Source organism: Pelobates fuscus, chromosome 5 (assembly GCF_036172605.1).
Source record: "Pelobates fuscus isolate aPelFus1 chromosome 5, aPelFus1.pri, whole genome shotgun sequence".
In the NCBI taxonomy this organism is placed as follows: domain Eukaryota; kingdom Metazoa; phylum Chordata; class Amphibia; order Anura; family Pelobatidae; genus Pelobates; species Pelobates fuscus.
Window position 1 is genome coordinate 182,453,207 of NC_086321.1, and position 22,229 is coordinate 182,475,435.

Sequence of the window (22,229 nt, forward strand, 5' to 3'; positions counted from 1 at the left end):
TTCGTAAGGATTTTTTTCTTCAATTCATGTACATTTCAAGGTATTCATGTTTAGTTCTTTAACCATAATGACACAAGTTGTGCAGAATTATTTAGATATACTCTCCTTTGAAATTGCACTCCAAAAAATAGAAGTTAAATATTTTATGTCACACTTAAGGAGACATCATTGAGCTTATTTTATGACACTTAGTATTTTATACACCAAAGAACATTTTATATATACTGCCATTTACAAATTACGTTTAGTTATAAAGAAAACCTTTTCTACTGCCTTCTGAAAATCTTTATTCCTTAAGCAATATATGATAGGATTTAAAAGAGGTGTCACAACACCGTATACCAAAGATATGACATGATCCTGTCCATAGAGTGAGTGTGAAGCAGGCCGGAGATAAGTGAAGACGACTGTTCCAAAGAAGATGATAACAACTATGAGATGTGAGGAACATGTAGAAAAGGCTTTTCTTTTTCCTTTCTGACTAGGGATCTGTAGCACAGCCGCAATAACACAAACATAAGATATAAGAGTTAAGAGTAGAGAGCTTACAATCACACAGCCCCCAAGAAAAAATACAACCAGTTCATTGATATGAGTATCTTTACAGGAGATCTTAAGAAGTGGTGGGATCTCACAGAAGTAATGCTTTATGAGATGGCTATGACAGAACGGTAACAATGCTGTGAGTGTAGTTTGTACCACAGAATCTAAAAATCCAATGGTCCAACTGGTTAGTGTAAGAAGGACACAAACAAATTGGTTCATGATTGTATTATAAAGCAGAGGATGACAAATGGCTACATATCTATCATAAGCCATAACACCAAGTAGGACACACTCAGAGCCACCCAAAGTCACAAACGTAAACATCTGAACAAAGCAGCCAACAAAGGAGATTGTCTTATCTTCATTCAAGATATTCTTTAGGTTGTTTGGGGTAATAGCAGTAGTATATAATATTTCTATTAAAGCAAGATTGACTAAAAAAAAATACATGGGGGTATGAAGACGGGAGTCCAGACAAATTATGACAAGAACAGTGAAGTTGCCAACAACTGTCAAAATATAAATTATAGCAAATAATACAAAGAGCAAAGTCTGCAGTGCTGGAGATGTCTCTATTCCTAAAAGAATGAATCCTGAAACCAGGGTGATATTTTCATTTTCATCTTTCCTGGGTCCGAGATGTTGTAACCTTTTTGAACAGAAATATAAGTAGCATTAGAGAAAGGATGTAGTCACTGACCTCGGATTATTCTTGAGATGAAAATTAATCCACAAAATGTGATTCAGGGTGAACTTTACTTATATTCTTTTGTGATCAATGCAAGGAAATAGGAACAAACAGTACATAGTAACTGATTATTTTAAAAACAGTCAACATTTGCAATTTAATAAGCTAAAAGGCCATCAAATAAACGTGATATTGTAATTTAAGCATCACTGGAATCATAGCTCACAGGAGTGCAAATGCTGATGGATACAAACACATTTACTGTCTTTCTAAAGCTAATAAATAAAACTTACCAGGTTTCCATTATTCGTTATTTTATTGCAGTTAATGGCTGATGTGATCATTGTTATGAGATCATATGCTGAATAATTTACTCTTCATGCATCTGATGTAAAAATATAGAACTGGTTAAATAATCCAGAGGAACGAAGATTTACAATTAACACATTTTATACTGTGCAAGAAATACTAATGGGAAATGTTAATGAGCACGAAGAGCATAATGAGGTTTCATTTATTTATTTATTTAAAACTGAATTGTCAATCATGCATCTCATTAAAAACTTTGAGGTTTATAAATAGAGTTGAGCGAACCCGAACTGTAAAGTTTGGGTTCGTACCGAACATTACGATTTTTGGACCCCGAACCAGAACCCGGACATTTCAGTAACAGTTCGGGTTCAAGTTCGGTGTTCGGCGATTTAATGGCGCGTTTTGAAAAGCTGCAGGGCATCCAATCAACAAGCATTTGATTTGTGTGCCCTTACAAGCCATCACTGCCATGCCTATTAATGGCATGGCTGTGATTGGCCAGTGCAGCATGTGACCAAGCCTCTTATTAGTGTAGGGAGAGGATGCTGCAGCTGTGAGGGACAGATTAGGAAAGAATTCTGGTGTTGAATCTGCAAACTACATCGATTATTTTTGTGGGTGCTATACAGGGCCATCTTTAATTTTGTTTGGACCCTGGGCAAGCATTTACTTGGGCCCCCATGACTACATATAGATATGCACAAATACAATACCTGACACACACACACGCAGATACACACTGATCGCATATAGATACACACAAGAACATACAGATACACACAGACTACATATAGAAACACTGACACACACAGATACAAACACTGGCATACATGCAGATACACAGGTACACACACTGAGTTCATATAGAGAAATAAGCAATCAGTCTGTTTGTTAGGTGGGCACTTGCAACTGCATGTGTGCCAGGAACATTACTTTAATCCTGTTCTGGTAGTTCAGTGGGCAACATCTAGGCATTTTTAAATACTGCTGTGACATTGCAGTTTGACAAATTCACATTTTGTGTGTGCTAAAAAGTAAATTTGGGGCGTGCACTTCATATCTGAGAGTCAAATAGAATCATCAAATACTGCTGTGACATAGCAGTTTGACTAATTCACATTTTTATGGTGCAAAAAGTAAATTTGGGGCGTGCACTTCATATCTGAGAGTGAAATAGAAACGTCAAATACTGTGGTTACATCGCAGTTTGACCAATTCACATTTTTTTGGTGCTAAAAAGTACATTTGGGGCGTCCACTTCATATCTGAGAGCCAAATAGAACCGTCAAATACTGCTGTGACATTGCAGTTTGACCAATTCAAATTTTTTGTGTGCTAAAAAGTAACTTTACGGGGGAAACTTCATATCTGAGAGTCAAATAGAACCGTCAAATACTGTGGTTACATCGCACTTTGAAAAATTCACATTTATTTGGTGCTAAAAAGTAAATTTGGGGCGTGCACTTCATATCAGAGAGAGAAAGTAGAACCGTCAAATACTGTAATTACATCGCACTTTGAAAAATTCACATTTTTTTGGTGCTAAATAGTACATTTGCGGCCTGTGGTGCATTTCTTGCAGTCCAATAAAATAAATACTACTGTTACATTGTTGGTTTAAAAATTCACACTTTATTGTGCTAAATAGAACATTTGCGGCCTGCGGTGCATTTCTTGCAGTCCAATAAAACCCTTAAATACTACTCTTACATTGTTGGTTTAAAAAAAATCACACTTTTTTGTGCTAAATAGTATATTTGCGGCCTGCAGTGTATTTTTTGCAGTCCAATAAAACCGTGAAATACTTCTGTTACATTGTTGTTTGACAAATTCAAATTTTTTGAGACAGTGAAGTAACTGTATTAATTACGCCTGTCACACTGTTGTGTGACCTCTAGAAATGTTTTCTCTTTAGGACACCGGCACTGCCTTACTGAACTTAATTGTTGACTATTGGCGGTTACATTGTCGCCTGACATAAACCATCTGTTAGTTTGGTGGGTGAACTCAAAGAATGAGGAGAGCATCAAATAAGGGACGTGGCCCTGGTTGTGGTGCTGCTGGTGCTGGTGGAGCTCCTGTTGCAGGGAGAGGAGGTGGTCGATCTGTGCCAGCTACACGCACAAGTGAAACACCTTCCTCAGGTGCGAGTAGCCGAGAGAACCCAAATGCCGCTCTACGAATGGTGAGGCCACAACAAGTACAGGCAATAGTAGATTGGGTGGCTGAAAGTGCCTCCAGTTCCATCACATTGTCTCCCACCCGGTCCCCTGCTGAAAGCTCAGAGTTGGCACCTGCAGCCCATGGCCCCATCTGTCTTTCACCTCACCCCCTTGCAAATCAGGCAAGCAGTCTGAGCCACAAGTCATGCAGCAGTCTCTTATGCTTTTTGATGACTCTGCTGGCGGGGTTTCCATGGGCCATCCACCTAGCCCTGCCCCAGAAGTGGAAGAGAATGAGTGCACTAATGAACAACCACTTATGTTTCAGGATGTGGACATGGGAGGATCACCGCAGCACGTCTCTGTTGATGACGAAACACAGGTGCCAACTGCTGTGGCTTTCTGCAGTGTGCAGACCTGCACGGAGGGCAGGGTTGAGGAGTGGGTGGAAGATGATGTGAAGGATGGTGAGGTCCTAGACCCCACATGGAATCAAGGTCATGCGAGTGACATGTGCAGTTTGGAGGAAGAGGCGGTGGTCGCACAGAAGCACCAGCACAGCATAAGAGGGAGCAGGGTGCAAAAGCGGAGCGGCGGCCGTCCCCTAGACAGTACACCTGCTACTGCCCACTGCACCCAGGGACCGAGCACACCAAAGCCAGCTCCAAGGAGTTCCCTGGCGTGGCAGTTCTTCAGACAATGTGCTGATGACAAGACACGAGTGGTTTGCATGCTGTGGAATCAGAGCCTGAAGCGAGGCATAAACGTTCTAAACCTGAGCACAACCTGCATGACCAGGCATCTACATGCAAAGCATGAGCTGCAGTGGAGTAAACACCTGTCCGTACAGGTAGGGGGTCAACTTTTTGAGGGCCCAGACCAGGGCCAAGCACTCCTTCTCCACTGCCGCATAACTCACTTCCCTGGGTAGTAACTTTCTGTTCAGGTATGCGACAGGGTGCTCTCCTCCATCCTCCCCGACTTGGCTCAGCACAGCCCCCAGTCCAAACATGGAAGCGTCTGTGTGGACAAGAAAAGTTTGTTAGATACTGGGACAGCCAAGACAGGGGCATTAACAAGTGCTTGCTTCAATGCTTTAAACACGGCTTCACAAGCTGGAGACGACAGGACCTGTTTATGTAAATTCTTCTTAGTCAGGTCCATCAGGGGCTTGGCGATAGCGTTATAGTCGGGAACAAAACATCTATAGTACCCTGCAGTCCCTAAGAAGGCTAGTACCTGGGTCTTAGTGAGGGGTGTGGGACAGTTAGCTACCGCCTCTACCTTGGCTGACTCTGGTCTCTGGCTCCCACATCCCACTCTGTGTCCCAGGTACTGTACCTCAGCCATACCTAGATGGCACTTATCTGGCTTCAAGATCAGGCCTGCGGCCTGAATCTTGTCCAAAACCACCCCTACATGAACCAAGTGCTCCTCTCAAGAGCCACTGTAGATTGCGATGTCTTCCAGGTATGCACAAGCAAAATCCTGGAAGCCATCGAGGAGCCTATCCACCATACGCTGGAAGGTAGCTGGGGCATTTTTGATCCGAATGGCATGACCTTAAATTGGTATAGGCCAAACGGGGTGACAAATGCCGACTTGGGGATATCATCCTCGGCCAGGGGAATCTGCCAATAGCCCTTATACAGCTCTATGGTAGTAAGATAGCATCCCATGGCTATGCGATCTAGCAGTTCGTCTACCCTGGGCATCAGGTAGGCGTCAGTGGTGGTCTTCTCGTTGAGTCGCCTGTAGTCCATGCAGAACCGTGTGGTCCCATCTTTCTTAGGCACCAGGACTACAGGCGAGGCTCAAGGACTGTCTGAGTGCTTGATGACCCCTAACTGGGTCATCTCCTGTATTTCCTTCCGCATTCCTTCTCGGACTGCTTCAGGGATACGGTAAGGGGGCTGTCGCAGGGGTGTCTGTCCAGGGGTCTCTACCCTGTGCACAGCTAGGGTCGTATAGCCTGGTTCTTGGGAGAAAGTCGCCTGTTTCTCCCACAAAAGCCTCTTAGCCTGTCCCATCTCAGTGTGGCTTAACCGGTCCCTTAGCTGTACAAGGCTAGTAAGGTCAGTCTGGGGGTCTCTCTCTAGTAAATCAGGGAGGGGTAAGCTTTCTGAGTCATCTGCAGCAGGGGCACACACTGCAGCGACATCCTCCTGTCTTTCTTGGTACGCCTTCAGCATGTTCAAATGAAAGGATCGCTGGATCCTTTCATCTACACAGCTGGCAATGACATAAGTAGTATCACATACCTGGGCTACTACTTTCTATGGGCCCTGCCAAGATGCTTGCATCTTGTCAGTCTTCACCAGCTTGAGCACTAAGAGTACTCCACCAACATGGCCAGTCCAATTGTCCAGCCAGGGCACAGTTCTGGAGGATGAGGAGGATGAGGAGGAGGAGGAAGCGTGTTCACAGCAGGGCGGCACACAACGCAGCTCATGGGCATCACTGGAGCGTGGCTAGGTGGATACGGAGGACACAGGAGATACACCTCCCACAGAGGACAGTTTGTCCTTGCCTCTGGGCAGCCTGGCACACATGAACGACTACATGTTGCAGTGCCTGCGCAACGACTGCCGAGTTGCCCACATTCTAAATTGTGCTTGCTGGATCCATTACAAGGACAATGTGCCGTCCTTAATTCCCTCACTGGAGCGTGATCGGAAGATGCGCGACTACAAGCGCACACTGGTAGACGCGCTGCTGAGGGCATTCCCAACTGACACCGGGGGCTCAGTGGAAGCACAAGGCGAAGGCAGAGGAGGAGGAAGAGGTCGCCAACGCAGCTGGGGCCCCTCCAGCACCTCAGAAGGCAGGGTTAGCAGGGCATTCCCAACTGACACCGGGGACTCAGTGGAAGCACAAGGCGAAGGCAGACAAGGAGGAAGAGGTCGCCAATGCAGCTGGGGCCCCTCCAGCACCTCAGAAGGCAGGGTTAGCATGGTCGAAATGTGGAAAAGCTTTGCCAGCACGCCACAACAACCAGCACCACCAGCTGATATTGAACGTCTTAGCAGGAGGCAGCATTTCAGCAACATGGTTACACGCCTACATGTACTGATTGATGGGTCTGCCCCATTCAAGTTCTGGGTCTCCAAATTGGGCACTTGGCCTGAGCTTGCCCTTTATGCCTTGGAGGTGCTGGCCTGCCCTGCAGCCAGTGTATTGTCTGAACGTGTGTTAAACACAGCAGGGGGCATTATCACAGACAAGCGCAGCTGCCTGTCCACGGCCGGTCGCAGCTTTGACCCCTGCAACAACGGTAGTTCCGCCACTGCCTCCGGTGGGTGCAAGCTGACATACCTCTTCTCATTAGCCCCGGCACTGTTCTGTGTTGGAACATTGCTGAGTTAACCTTCGTCAATACTCCAAACCATGGAGCTTGCAAGAGGAATAGTTTGCACCCTGGCTGAAGTGCAGATTGCAGCCTCCCTGGTCCTACCTTATCTAGCCAATCTCCCAATCGTACATGAATATATGAAGTGTGGGTGGCGCCTACTCTGCATGGGCTGACAGGGGACATCATTTGATCTCCCATGCCAGCCTCGGCCCATGGCCATCATGGCCCACCGGCATTTGCCTGGTTTGCTCGATGGCCTGTCCAGTCTGCTTATCAGTATGGCAGCCAGGCAGAGAAAAGTGGAGGTAGCACATATACCAAGCATGTACCTGACAACACTGGCTTTCCATAGGCCTGAAATTACTTAATTTTGGTGCCACAATTACATCATGGTAATTACAGAAAATTAAAAAGATCAAAATCAACCCCCTAAAGGACTAAATGCTGATTTTGATCTTTTAAATTTTCTGTAATTTTCTATGTTTCTTCATATCCATTTCTTGGCCCAGTTTGGCAGCAGCCTGGGTGCACGATTTGCAGTCCAGACCATCGGCCTACTGAGACTTGCGGGCTGACAGCTGGGAGAGGCGGTCGATCTTCCAGCTACAACCACATGGCCTAAAGCGACTAGATTACAGCCCTGCTATCCCCCCTCCCCTCCCCCGGACCTGCGGGGGTATCCCAGTCCACACTGAGAAATGTACCTCTCTCCTCCAGCACCAACAACCGGCACTGCCACCGAATCCACATTGTGCATCACCCAGATGGCCACATCTCCCCAAGTGCCAGGAGAGCCCAGACACTCAGTCATGGGGGGAGGGATTTAAAACTAGGTTTGACAAGATATGTCAAAACTTCTGGCTTAGACTATGCTGCAAATCGCCTGAACCTCCCATACAAGTAAATTACCTTAATCTGGGTCCTGCTCCAACACCCATTCTTCCTCTCGGTAAGGGACCCTCATGGAAGCGGCCTCACCATGCACTCTATCCACGGAAATTGATCCTCACACACTGATGTCCACACAGGTCTATGACCCTCCAATGGGAAAGAGAACACTGAACCCAAAGCACTGGGTGCAGTAGAGGCCTGGGCTGGAGACAGTGGGAGACCCTGGCACTAGGAGTCATGTCCCTGGCAACTACCTGGGAGCCAACATCTCCTATATAGCTCCCACATGGATGCTCTGCTGTGGCCTGAGTGCGGCATAGGCTGAGAGAATTAGGTGGGGGTTAAGTTAGCTTCAACTAACGCGGAGAATTAAGACCATTAGCTCCAATAGCCTCTCAGTGACACACCAGCTACTCATATGCAGTAACCCTGTTTAAGCTTTATTGCAACAACTACTTAACTTTTGCACAATGCCTTTCTTGTCTTTCATTATAAAAATTTCCTGACTTTGATGTACACCTTTTGTATCTTACTCACCAATTCTTTGCTATCTACTCAGTGTATTTTGTGCAAATTCTGTTCTTAACAAGCACAAGCAAAAAAAAGTGAAATTTTATTGAAAATATCGATATATATATCTAGACTTTTTATGGTTTTAGTATTTTATACAAGAGTGTATTGAGAAGAGTATATCTGGGAATATTGAATGATCTGGGATTATTAAATTAATTAATTGAGATTATCAAATCAAGATTTCTTTTGGAAACTGACTTAGTCTGTTATTTCACTTGCTCAAGGAGGCACTTTAGTATCTCATCTATGTCCAATCAAGTGTTTATGTAGAGTGAAGGCCTCTCTCATCAGTATAAAAGGCAGTATAAAAGTGTTCTAACTGGAAATTATGAAAACTTTCTGTAATAGATATGACCTGAAATACAAATAAATGGAAAGAAATACATGATACACCATTTAAAGGTTTAACCCCTTAAGGACCAAACTTCTGGAATAAAAGGCTTAACATAGCAGGGGACAAAAAAAATCTTAATTAAACAAAACTTGCAATAAAGAAAGCCTAAATAGGGCTCTTTTTACAGGAAGTGTTTATGGAAGGCTGTGCAAGTCACATGCAGGGAGGTGTGACTAGGGTTCATAAACAAAGAGATTTAACTCCTAAATGGCAGAGGATTGAGCAGTGAGGCTGCAGTGGCATGTTCTATACACCAAAACTGCTTCATTAAGCTAAAGTTGTTCAGGTGATTATAGTGTCCCTTTAACTTATGGTTTTGATTTGATTTTTTGCATAGGTTATTATTAAATTAATGATGATAAACTTATCCTTTAGTAATTGTTATGTATTGATGCTTGTGTTTGTATATTGTAGAGACCATTCTGGAGTGTTTGTGCCATCGGATTGTTGGGAAATGCTAATAAATCTTTCTGGCTAAACTCTATTTTATAATGGTGTCTGTTCAGCCACAACGCGTGCAGGCCGAAGAAACTGAGTTGCTTACCTATGAGGACATAAACTGTGCACACAAGTACCTGAAAATTCCTGAAAGTAAAGTTGTCTAAAGCCGCAAGCTCATGGAATAACCTTCTCGACAATTGGGAGTGTGTCACGACAACCATATGATCCAACACGCAGAACTATGTAACATCTACATAGTAGAGAAAAACAGACAGAATGTAAACATGTCCTTAGAATGGCTGGGTTAATACGTTGAAAAATAGAGAATTATCATGGGAAAGCTGTGTAGATAGAATAGATAAATGGAGATCGGGGGAGGTGATCATGGGACACAAATTTTACTCTGGACGATCAAATGGATGTTACGTCCTCGGGGGAGGTGTGTCAGGATCGGGTCAGGGATCCAACACGCAGAGTACAAAGAGTAGCAGATACGTATACCGGTCCTTAGAATGGCCGGACTTAACGTATAACTACGATAGAATGGTCAGAGACAAGCCGAGGTCGAGGGAACGAGAAGACAGGTAAGCGAGAGACAAGCCGGGTCAAGGATAACAGAAAGACAGGAGAGTAAATATCAAAGCCGGGTCGGAACCAAAAGACAAGAGAATAACAAAGCACTGTGTGACTAGGCGGACTAGAACCACGACAGGGCAATGAGTAAATGAGATAGCCACTGTTAAGTATGCTGGTTAGGGAGAGAAGACACGCCTCCGGCGAGTCCTGATTCGTCTCCACTGATTTGAGTGACAGGGTGTTCCGGGTTGGCGTCATGACGTCGGCCTCTGAGCCTCCTGCTATAAAAGGAAGTGGCTCCCTCGCGGCCGGCGTTAGCAAGACCGGGTGAACCGCGAGGAACCGAGGAGACATGCCGTCCGGACGGATAAACTTCTAAGTCTCTACCTCTCTTAGAGGTAGAGGCTTCAGGTACCCTGACAGTACCCCCCCTCTCAGATACGCCCACCGGGCGGAAGGAGCCGGGGCGAGATGGAAAGCGAGAGTGAAATGCCCTGCGAAGGTGAGGAGCATGAACATCCTCTTGTGGTACCCAACTCCTCTCCTCAGGACCATAACCCCTCCAGTTAACCAAATATTGTACTCTCCCCCGGGAGACACGAGAATCAATAATGGAGTTAACCTCATACTCCTCCTGACCCTCCACCTGAACAGGGCGCGGAGGGGCGATTGTGGAGGAGAATCTGTTACAGATTAGAGGTTTCAGCAATGACACGTGAAAGGAGTTTGGGATGCGTAAAGCGGCTGGGAGAGCTAGACGATACGCCACTGGATTAATTCGAGTCAAGATCCTGTAGGGACCAATATAACGAGGAGCGAATTTCATGGAAGGAACTTTAAGGCGAATATTCCTAGTACTCAACCAAACTCTATCGCCTGGAACAAAATTCGGAGCCGCCCTTCTACGTTTGTCAGCATGTTTCTTAACCAGCATAGAATTGTGTAGAAGAATCTGTCGAGTCTGATCCCACAACTTCCTCAAATTGGCCACATGGACATCAACCGACGGCACTCCTTGGGAAGGAGAAACCGAGGGAAGAATAGATGGGTGAAAGCCATAGTTCATGAAGAAGGGGCTTGAATGCGTAGAGTCACAAACGAGATTGTTGTGCGCAAACTCCGCCCAAGGAATCAAACCGACCCAATCGTCCTGGTGTTCGGAAACAAAACAACGTAGGTATTGCTCAATCTTCTGGTTGGTACGCTCGGCAGCTCCGTTAGACTGAGGATGATAGGCGGAGGAAAAATTCAATTTGATGCCTAATTGAGAACAGAATGATCTCCAGAAGCGTGAAACAAATTGGGAGCCTCTATCAGAAGTGATCTCCGAGGGAATCCCATGCAAGCGAAAAATTTCTTTAGCAAAGATTTCCGCCAATTCAGGAGAAGTCGGAAGTTTAGGCAACGGTACGAAATGTGCCATCTTGGTAAACCTATCGACTACGGTGAGGATAACAGTGTGCTTTTTAGAAACAGGCAAATCCACAATAAAGTCCATTGCCACACAGGACCAAGGTTTGTCAGGAATTTCCAGAGGCTGCAGAAGACCACAAGGAAGCGAATGCGGTAATTTAGTTTTAGTACAGACCACACAAACTCCGATAAAATCCTTAATATCCTTCCGTAGCGAAGGCCACCAGAAATCTTTGGAGATCAAAGAATACGTCTTGCGAACACCCGGATGACCGGCCACCTTACTCTCGTGAAGACACTGTAAGAGCTCCAATTGGAGTTCAGGAGGAACGAAAAGTCTGGAAGCCGGAGTCAGTCTAGGTGCCAGATGCTGCAAGCTCCTTATCTGATCAAGTAGCGGAGAATGGACTTTGAGAGTAGTGTTAGCAATAATGTTACACTTGGGTACTATAGAGGACAAAACCGGCTCAGATACGGCAGCAGGTTCATACTGGCGAGATAAGGCGTCGGCTTTAGAATTCTTAGAACCTGGCCTATATGTGAGTACGTAGTTGAAGTGAGTGAGAAATATGGACCAACGAGCCTGTCTAGATGATAGTCGTTTAGCCTCTCCAATATAGGATAAGTTTTTATGATCTGTCAAAATAGTAACAGGATGCAAAGTACCCTCCAATAAATGTCTCCACTCCTTCAAGGCCATTATAACCGCTAGTAGTTCCCTGTCACCAATGTCATATCTGCTTTCAGTACCTGACAACTTTTTGGAAAAGTATCCACAAGGATGTAATGGTTTATCTACACCCAACCTTTGGGACAGAACAGCACCTATACCTGTCTCAGAAGCGTCAACTTCGAGTAGGAAAGGTAGTGTAGTATCAGGGTGAACTAAAATTGGTGCGGAAGCAAACAGCTCCTTGAGTGTCTTAAAAGCCAGAAGTGCTTCAGTAGACCAATTCTTAGTGTCAGCCCCTTGTTTGGTCATATTGGTGATGGGAGCAATGATAGAGGAGTATCCCTTAATGAAACGTCTGTAGTAATTGGAGAAACCAATAAATCTCTGGATAGCCTTGAGACCCTTAGGTAAAGGCCAATCTAATATGGATTGGAGCTTCTCCGGGTCCATTTCAAACCCTTCCCCAGAAATCACATAACCAAGAAAGGTAGTTTGTGATTGGTCAAAGCTGCATTTCTCTAGTTTGCAGTATAAGCCATGCTGAAGGAGTTTGTGTAAAACCCTTCTGACTTGTCCGTGGTGAGTCTCAATATCCCTGGAATGTATAAGTATATCATCAAGGTATACAATCACACAGTCCTCTTGAAACTCCCTAAGAACCTCATTAATAAGGTCCTGAAATACCGCCGGGGCATTGCAGAGACCAAAAGGCATTACAGTATACTCATAGTGCCCATATCGAGTATTGAATGCAGTTTTCCACTCGTCACCGTCGTGAATTCTCACCAAATTATAAGCACCTCTAAGGTCTAACTTAGTGAAAATTTTAGAACTTTTTAATCGATCAAAAAGCTCGGTGATCAAGGGAATCGGATATACATTTCTGATGGTTATCTTGTTAAGACCTCGGTAGTCAATGCAGGGTCTTAAAGAACCATCCTTCTTTTTAACAAAAAAAAATCCAGCCCCAGCAGGAGAGGAGGATCTTCTAATGAACCCCTTGTCTAGGTTCTCACGAATATACTCCTCTAGAACTAAGTTTTCATTCGTAGACAAAGGGTATACATGACCCCTGGGGGGCATGGTACCAGAAAGTAAATTAATTTTGCAATCAAAAGGCCTATGTGGTGGTAAGGTATCAGCCTTTCCTTTGTCAAATACTGCCTTTAAATCTTGATACAGGGACGGTATCTGTACCTTGGTAGAGTCGGTAGCGTTATTAAGTGAGTTGACACTACAAAGAGGTGACACTTTCTTTAAACAATTCTCTTGACAATCCTGACCCCACGAAACTATCTCCCCTGATCTCCAATCTATAACGGGGTTATGTCTCTTAAGCCAGGAGTATCCCAGGACTATGGGAACAGAAGGAGATGAAATGAGTAGTAGGGATATTTCCTCCTTGTGTAGAATACCAGTAGTTAAGTAAAGAGGTATGGTCTCCCGGAAAATCACAGGCTCAACTAAAGGTCTACCATAAATGGCTTCAACAGCCAAGGGTGTCTTCCTTAACTGGGATGGGATAGTGTGTTTGGTGAGAAACTCTTGGTCGATAAAACTCTCAGCAGCGCCGGAGTCTATCAATGCCATAGTCTCTAAAGTTCCCTTCTCCCAAGTTAAAGAGACCGGTAATAGGAGTCTATGTTCTTTGTAGTTATGAGTAGAGGACAAAATCGAAACACCCAAGGTCTGTCCTCTAGAGAAACTTAGGTGCGAGCGTTTCCCGGACGACTGGGACAGCTCAAACGTACATGACCTCTGGCCCCACAATACATACACAGTCCCTCCCTTCTCCTGTACTGTCTCTCCTCCTCTGATAGACGAGTAAGGCCTAACTGCATAGGTTCTGAAACCTGTGGATTTTTGGTTTCAGAAATTTGAAATGATGGTGCTAGTGTAAAGGAAGATTTACCGGTTCTATCTCGAGTATTTTGTCTCTCCCTTAGACGTTCGTCAATACGAGAGATAAAGGAAATTAAGTCCTCCAGATTCTCGGGAAGCTCTCTTGTCGCTACCTCATCAAGTATTACATCAGATAATCCATTTAAGAATACGTCTATATAGGCCTGTTCATTCCATTTTACCTCTGCCGCCAAAGACCTGAACTCTAGTGCGTAATCCACAAGTGTTTGGTTGTCTTGTCTAAGGCGCAACAGTAATCTGGCTGCATTGACCCTCCTGCCAGGGGGATCAAAAGTTCTTTTAAAAGCAGCTACAAAGGCATTATAGTTATAGACTAATGGATTATCATTCTCCCACAACGGATTAGCCCATCTCAGAGCTTTCTCAATGAGTAAGGTAATAATAAATCCCACTTTTGCCCTATCAGTAGGGTATGAACGAGGCTGTAGTTCGAAATGAATACTAATCTGGTTCAAAAAGCCACGACACCTTTCAGGGGAACCAGCATAACGTACAGGTGGGGTAACTCGGGAAGAAGCACCTACAGTAACTACCTCTAGCCCTGAACCCACAGAAGAAGCAGACATATTACGCATCTCTTCAGGTGGATTAATAGAACGAGACAGCAGCGCCTGTAGTGCTAGAGCCATCTGATCCATCCTATGATCCATGGCGTCAAACCTAGGATCAGGAGAACCAAGCTGACAATTTGTACCTGCAGGATCCATGGCCCTGTCGTAAAGTCAGGATCGGGTCAGGGATCCAACACGCAGAGTACAAAGAGTAGCAGATACGTATACCGGTCCTTAGAATGGCCGGACTTAACGTATAACTACGATAGAATGGTCAGAGACAAGCCGAGGTCGAGGGAACGAGAAGACAGGTAAGCGAGAGACAAGCCGGGTCAAGGATAACAGAAAGACAGGAGAGTAAATATCAAAGCCGGGTCGGAACCAAAAGACAAGAGAATAACAAAGCACTGTGTGACTAGGCGGACTAGAACCACGACAGGGCAATGAGTAAATGAGATAGCCACTGTTAAGTATGCTGGTTAGGGAGAGAAGACACGCCTCCGGCGAGTCCTGATTCGTCTCCACTGATTTGAGTGACAGGGTGTTCCGGGTTGGCGTCATGACGTCGGCCTCTGAGCCTCCTGCTATAAAAGGAAGTGGCTCCCTCGCGGCCGGCGTTAGCAAGACCGGGTGAACCGCGAGGAACCGAGGAGACATGCCGTCCGGACGGATAAACTTCTAAGTCTCTACCTCTCTTAGAGGTAGAGGCTTCAGGTACCCTGACAAGGTGGCCCAAACCACGGCACTTCATAGGCGCTCCACAACGTGAAAGCTGAACCAAATCCTTCTGACACACAGATATATTGATCCATGGACTGTGACACACCCCTTGGGGAGGGACTACACATTCCACTCTCTTGCTCACAATTCTTACTCCCAGATAGACAGATTCCTTATACATAGCTCGATTGTACTGAAGGTACAGGGCCTCATCACGTGGTCTGAACAGTTTCCCAATAAAGGCAGAGGCTCTTGGCACATAATGGAGCACACATACTTGCAGATATCCGTAAAGAACTGCACTTGTACTTTGACACCAATAAGTTGCCAGGCACTAAGCCAGATTCGCTGTGGTTAGCACACAAAGCTTACATTAGAGGGGTCTTAATTAAACACGCTAGCTATGCGAAAGCACAGAGGCTTAAAACATACTTGGACCTTACTAAAAGGTTGGCATAAATATCCTCCCTAAACAAGTCAGCCCCTTCACCCCAGCAAGCATTAGAATTAATATGTATACAACACCAGCTCTCGGAACTAGAATTAGCCAAAACCAACTTTCTGCTTCACAGATTTAAGCAAAGCTATTTTGAACATGGCAACAGGGCTGGAGCTCTTCTAGCCTCTCAATAAAAAAAAAATGGACATTGGCTACAAAGATTGCGTTTATACGTATGACACAGGGCGGCAAAATTCTGAACCCAGACAAAATAGTGCAAGAATTCGCCAAATACTATAGTTCGCTGTATAACCTTAAAGATGACCCTACTACCCATGTCAACATCTTCCTAGATATGACCCGCATACCAAGGTTACAGGAAACAGACATGCAAAACCTATCACACTCGAGAAAATACGAAAACACATCAAAGCCCTACCTCTAGCCAAGAGCCCAGGGCCTGATGGCCTGCCGGCAGCTTATTATAAAACTTTCCAAAGGCAATTAGGCTCTCATTTAATGGATGTACTCAATGACTGCTTCCAAAGAGGATCCCTCCCCAGGGAGATGTTCCTAGCCCATATAGTTAGCAAAAAAAAAAACATATGTTCGAATTGTAGACCAATTTCCCTTCTAAACACAGATACGAAGCTATATGCCAAAGATATCGCGGACAGACTTAGCTCGCTCCTGCCAAAACGTATCCACTACAATCAGTCCGGCTTTATTAAGGGGAGACAGGGGTCAGATAATTCCAGACATCTCTTAAATGTGCTTCATCACATCCATGAGGAATCAAGCAAAGGTTTTCTCTTAGCGCTGGACGCAGAGAAGGCCTTTGACAGACTTAATGGGTCATACATGACGGAAGTGCTGGGGAGATTCAGGCTCGCTCCAGCATTCATTACGGCAATAATGGCACTATACACGTGCCCAACAGCTAGCATCTCCAACGTGGGTTTTATATCCCCTCTATTTACTATCGCTAATGGGACAAGGCAGGGGTGCCTCCTTTCCCCCCTTTTGTTCATACTGTGTTTGGAACCTTTGGCTCAGCTCATTCGTGTATCTCCAGACATAAAAGGCATCTCAATAAGAGAACAAACACACAAGGTATCACTATTCGCAGATGCCATCATTTTAACGCTCTCTAGCCCCGAAACATCCCTTCCCAAACTAATGGAATTGTTGACCGCCTTTGGGACAGTCTCTTATTACAAACTTAATACTAGCAAAACACAAGCACTACCGATTAACATACCCCATAACACACTAACAACCCCCACAAAACTCTTTCAGTTTGACTGGAGGGAAGCCTATGTAGTAACTAAATCCATAGCAACGCTATTGAAACACAACCATCTACAAATGCTGACAACACTGAGACAAGAATTAGACAAATGGAAGAAGGTACGAATCTCTTGGTCGAGCTGAATAAATGCCCTTAAAATGATGTCCTTGCCTAAACTGTTATATATCTTCAGGATGCTTCCTATCCAGAAACCTTAGAGTTACTTCGATAAGGCACAAAAGATCTTCACAGATTTTATCTGGTATAAAGGTAGAGCAAGGGATGTGTTGCAGAGACCTTTCCTGGTCTCCCCATGGATACCTAAACGCCAATGGGAGAATCAGGGAGTTAAAAGTTTATCTCAACTGATATCCGGGGGTACACTGGTCCCGTCCCTGCAGGATACATATCATTTGTCATCAAAATTTACATTCTTATATCGACAACTTAAGAGTGTACTACTAGAACACGTAGGTTATGCAGCGAATGACACCACCCCTGCCGTGAGAGACACACAACTTTTGCTGGCCTCGTGCTGGACAACACCTTGAAACCCTAACTCCTCTCTGGCTGCTATAGGGCCCTCATTGCCCCTGGGTCCCAGACCCCCATGGCCATAATGTCACAATGGGAAAGAGAAACTGGAAAAGTAGTCCCACAGGAGAGGTGGATCAGGAAACGAAATGCACTGCAGGGCATTACCAGATGCTTCTCACATATTGAAGCTCATCGTAAGCTCATAAATCGTTGGTATCTCACACCTGATAAACTAAGCCATATATACAAAACAACATCGGCAATATGCTGGAGATGTTGCTTGGATAGAGCCACCATGTTCCATGTTTGGTGGGACTGTACGGTAATTAAACCACTGTGGGGCAAAGTGGCAAAACTGGTGGCGGCACTCCACCTAAAGGTTCCATTAGAACCTGAGGTTTATCTCTGGCTATAGTTTCCACCCAATGGGACGTTCCATGAGAGGGCCTTAGTAGCACACATCGCCGATGCGGCAAGAACGCTTATTGCTCTCAATTGGAAATCTGGCCTTTGTCCTAAAAAAACAATGCTGATAGACAAGTTAAAACTTAACTAAGCATATGAGCGTATGGCTATCCTCTCACCGAGTGCTCATTCTAAAACAATGAAAATCTGGGAACCATGGGAGGCCCTGTACCCTTCACCTCCCAGGACGAGTGAGCCTAAGGTTAACTTGATCCCACAGGTCTAATGACTTTGCAGAACTATCCCTGATTGTATTAATATGGGCCTTATCCTGATCCAGTGTATCAGGCTTATGACATTATTGCAGATCAGACACAGTCAGTTCACACTTAGCCCTGACCTTATAGAAAGGGTGTCAGGCTCACTGGAATTTTTCCAAAATTGCATCGCTGAACACAACCGGTGGGTCATCGGATTTACCCTCGTCCCGGTATGGGTGGGTCTATGAACAGCCAATGCACTCACTCTGTACAATTAGTGCAGGACGTACAATATACACAGACAAATACAAAAGGTAGAGAGGGCCCTGCCCGTAAGCTGATATCTAGCCATTGAAGCTCTTTTATACAAAGTGCTTAGCTAGATTGGCCATAAGCTTACAATCTAAAAGATACAGTGGGGATTTGAGACAAGAGGTAGCAGGGGACATTTGGAAGTGATTGCTAAAAGAAGTTCACATAGAATTGCAGCTATTATTGAAAATGTTAAGGAAATGAAAAGGTAATTAGGTGAGAATCTCAAATAGCTGGAGGAGCATGCTACATATTTAGGGGGAACCTGGGAGGGTGGGTGGGTAGTGCTGAGAAAATATGCAAATATTCTGTATTGTTGGTTCTGAAAGTGTTAGGTGAGGCCTGAAAAACAGAGAACAGTTATATGAAGGTATTTATCGCCTGGAGGAGCATTGGAATAGGGGGGAGAGGGGAAGGGTAGAGTAGAATTTTAGTAACCAAATTCTAACACCCAAAATATTAATAACTGTGTACATGAAATATTGGTCAGAAACATTAAATGACAATAATACAAACTGCATGCACAGAAAATTACAGTGGCAAACTACAGGTATAAATGGTAACAATTCTATAGTAACACATGATAATATGGTAGCAATGCAAGAATAAATTATGTGTAGTATCTTCCAAGCTTCAGTCAGTACCTGGGAGTTGTGGGAGGAGTGTGCAGGATGTTAAATGCAGAACTTCTGTATTGTTGGTTCTGGAAGTGTAAGGTGAGGCCTGGGAGTTGTGGGAGTTAACGCAGGATGTTCAATGCAGAACTTCTGTATTGTTGGTTCTGGAAGTGTAAGGTGAGGCCTGGGAGTTGTGGGAGTTAATGCAGGATGTTCAATGCAGAACTTCTGTATTGTTGGTTCTGGAAGTGTAAGGTGAGGCCTGGGAGTTGTGGGAGTTAACGCAGGATGTTCAATGCAGAACTTCTGTATTGTTGGTTCTGGAAGTGTAAGGTGAGGCCTGGGAGTTGTGGGAGTTAACGCAGGATGTTCAATGCAGAACTTCTGTATTGTTGGTTCTGGAAGTGTAAGGTGAGGCCTGGGAGTTGTGGGAGTTAACGCAGGATGTTCAATGCAGAACTTCTGTATTGTTGGTTCTGGAAGTGTAAGGTGAGGCCTGGGAGTTGTGGGAGTTAACGCAGGATGTTCAATGCAGAACTTCTGTATTGTTGGTTCTGGAAGTGTAAGGTGAGGCCTGGGAGTTGTGGGAGTTAACGCAGGATGTTCAATGCAGAACTTCTGTATTGTTGGTTCTGGAAGTGTAAGGTGAGGCCTGGGAGTTGTGGGAGTTAATGCAGGATGTTCAATGCAGAACTTCTGTATTGTTGGTTCTGGAAGTGTAAGGTGAGGCTTACACTTCCTTACACAAATTACATATATAATTTGATACATCAAGCCCAAGCAATAAAATTAACCCTAACATATACTGTAACTAAACCCCCATTATTTTTGCCAAGATTAGGTTTTTTAAATAAAATTTATATAATCTGTGAGTTTCGAAGTTGCTGTTTAGTGGATGAGTGAGTGCGCTGGATCATGTGTATTTTAAATAGACATATGTTTGTTCCCAGTCTGTTCCCTTCTACCTTTACACACTGACAAAAAACTTAGTATTTACCTTTGTGTACTTTTAATCCCTTAAGGACAACGCTTCAGTTAGTTTGTTTTGAATTTACGTACAGAAGAAATGTTGGCATTTGTGTTACTGTGCTCAATCACAATTATCTGCATTCTAATTAATAAAACAAGCACATATTACATACCATGGACAAACAGGGCTGTAATTTGATGTGGCACATACATATATAAATTCTCATATATTATAAAAAATAAAACTGCTAAAAAATCTTTTTGTGTAGAGGTTTTGATTGACAATCTCTGCTAAAAATTGAAGTAAAACTGTGTTTGTGTTTTTTACATTCATTTAGGTTTTTTTTAATGTTTTTTTTTAAACCTGTGTGCTATTCCTGTACAAATAATAGAGAGGACTTTAAAAACAGGTCTGCAAGGAGGCACACCTGGTTCCAGTCCTATTACCCTAATGGAATGTACTGTGTAATTTGTTTTTTAAATCTATTATCTCCTTTCTCTGGGTTAGGCCCTGTATTACCCCACAACCACTACAAATTTGGTGGGAGCTTCTCTCTCTCCAGTTTTGTATATCCTATTCCTGTACAAAACCCATAATGTGTTCAGCTATATCTTATGAGTACAATGATACCCCCTATGTATGCCTTTTTCACTACCCAATGTGTGCCATATAAAAGACCTGACCATTTCAGTTTATACTGTTAGAATTGTGGTAGATGGATTTGACGGGCCTTACTCTCATTTTGTGGTATTAAAGCAGTTTGACTGTTTAGTTGTGAAAGTGCACACTCCTAGATATCTCATATGGTGTATACTGTGCCAGTGTGAATTTGTTTTAAATCAACTCACTCCATGTCTGCAACCCATCTGCCTCCCTTTCAATTGTGGTAATATTTTTTGGCTTACAGTATTATTATATATGTAATTATATTATTATTAATATTATGTCTAAATTATGTCATATGCCTTTGTCGAATACCCCTAAAGGCACAAATGCAAGTGACTGTGTGAAGTAGAGCTATCCATGGGTGGATCATGTATTAGTGATTTAGCCAAAATATTAGCATTCAATCTCAAATGCATTAATTAAAGTCATTAATAGCTTAATATACCACTTGCTCCCCCAAAATGAGCATTGCCTCTAGGTAGTCATTTAGGGGACCATGGGATTTCACTATAACATTGACAAACATATTTTCTTCTATTTACACTCAAAACATCAGTTGTTTAGTTAGATTAGATGGTTATATTAGATGGAGACACAGAGTGGTAGATCGTATTTCATTTTGTAAAGGAAATATATATGTATATATTGTTTCCTTGTTTGCTAAATATTTATTAGCACACTTATATAGTCTTCAAACACAATTAATTTAGCTGGATACATATTTATCTATAATGGAATTGTATCAGAATAGCTACATTCTAACAAACATAAATATATGTTTATGGTTAAAAGGTTGCACTAAAATAGTCAATATAAATAAAAGCCAAATTTTATAGTTATATTATTCTTCACAATAATTGTTCACACCAATCCAAATATTCAATTCTGTACTTTTTGGTGAAACCAAATGTACACGAAACTCTTTAGTAGTAGGCAAAAAAAAAAAATTAGGTTAACATTATGTTGAGATGGTGGCGACTGGTGGCAAAAAGTAGCATGTTGCCTCTTTAGTCTAACAGAAAGCTATGGGCCATTTTGCTAACAGTGGACTTTCTCATGGTTTCATAAAAACTGTCCAAGTTTGTATAAGTCTCAATAAGACTCTTTGGAATTCTTTATTTCGAAAGCTATATATTATAGGGTTAAGAAATGGCGTAAATACCCCATAAACCACTAAGATTACTCGATTCTCATAGTAGGATGTTTGTGATGTTGGACGTATATAGATGGAAATCACTGTGCCAAAGAAAATGCATACAACCATCAGGTGTGAGATGCAGGTGGAGAAGGTTTTATGTTTACCTGTTAATCTACGAATTCGCAGGACAGATGTGACAATACATGCGTAGGATACGAGGGTGAGCAGAAGAGAGCCCACAGTTATACTTCCTCCAAAAAAGAATATCAACATTTCATTGAAACTGGTGTCCTTACAGGAAAGTTTCAAAATTGAGGGAATCTCACAGAAGTAATGTTTAATATGGCGATCATTGCAGAAGGGTAACATTCCAGCAAGG

General features: G+C 43.5%; 1 protein-coding gene across 1 annotated transcript in view; it reads right to left on the reverse strand.

Annotated features, from left to right (window-relative positions):
• Positions 1–231: 231 nt before the first annotated feature.
• Positions 232–22,229, reverse strand: part of LOC134612105 (olfactory receptor 5AP2-like) — a 35,691-nt gene continuing 13,693 nt past the window's right edge. The window contains exon 2 of the mRNA XM_063456482.1: positions 232–1,195. Within this exon, the coding sequence (XP_063312552.1) occupies positions 232–1,195 (964 nt within the window). The remainder of the gene's footprint in view (positions 1,196–22,229) is intronic.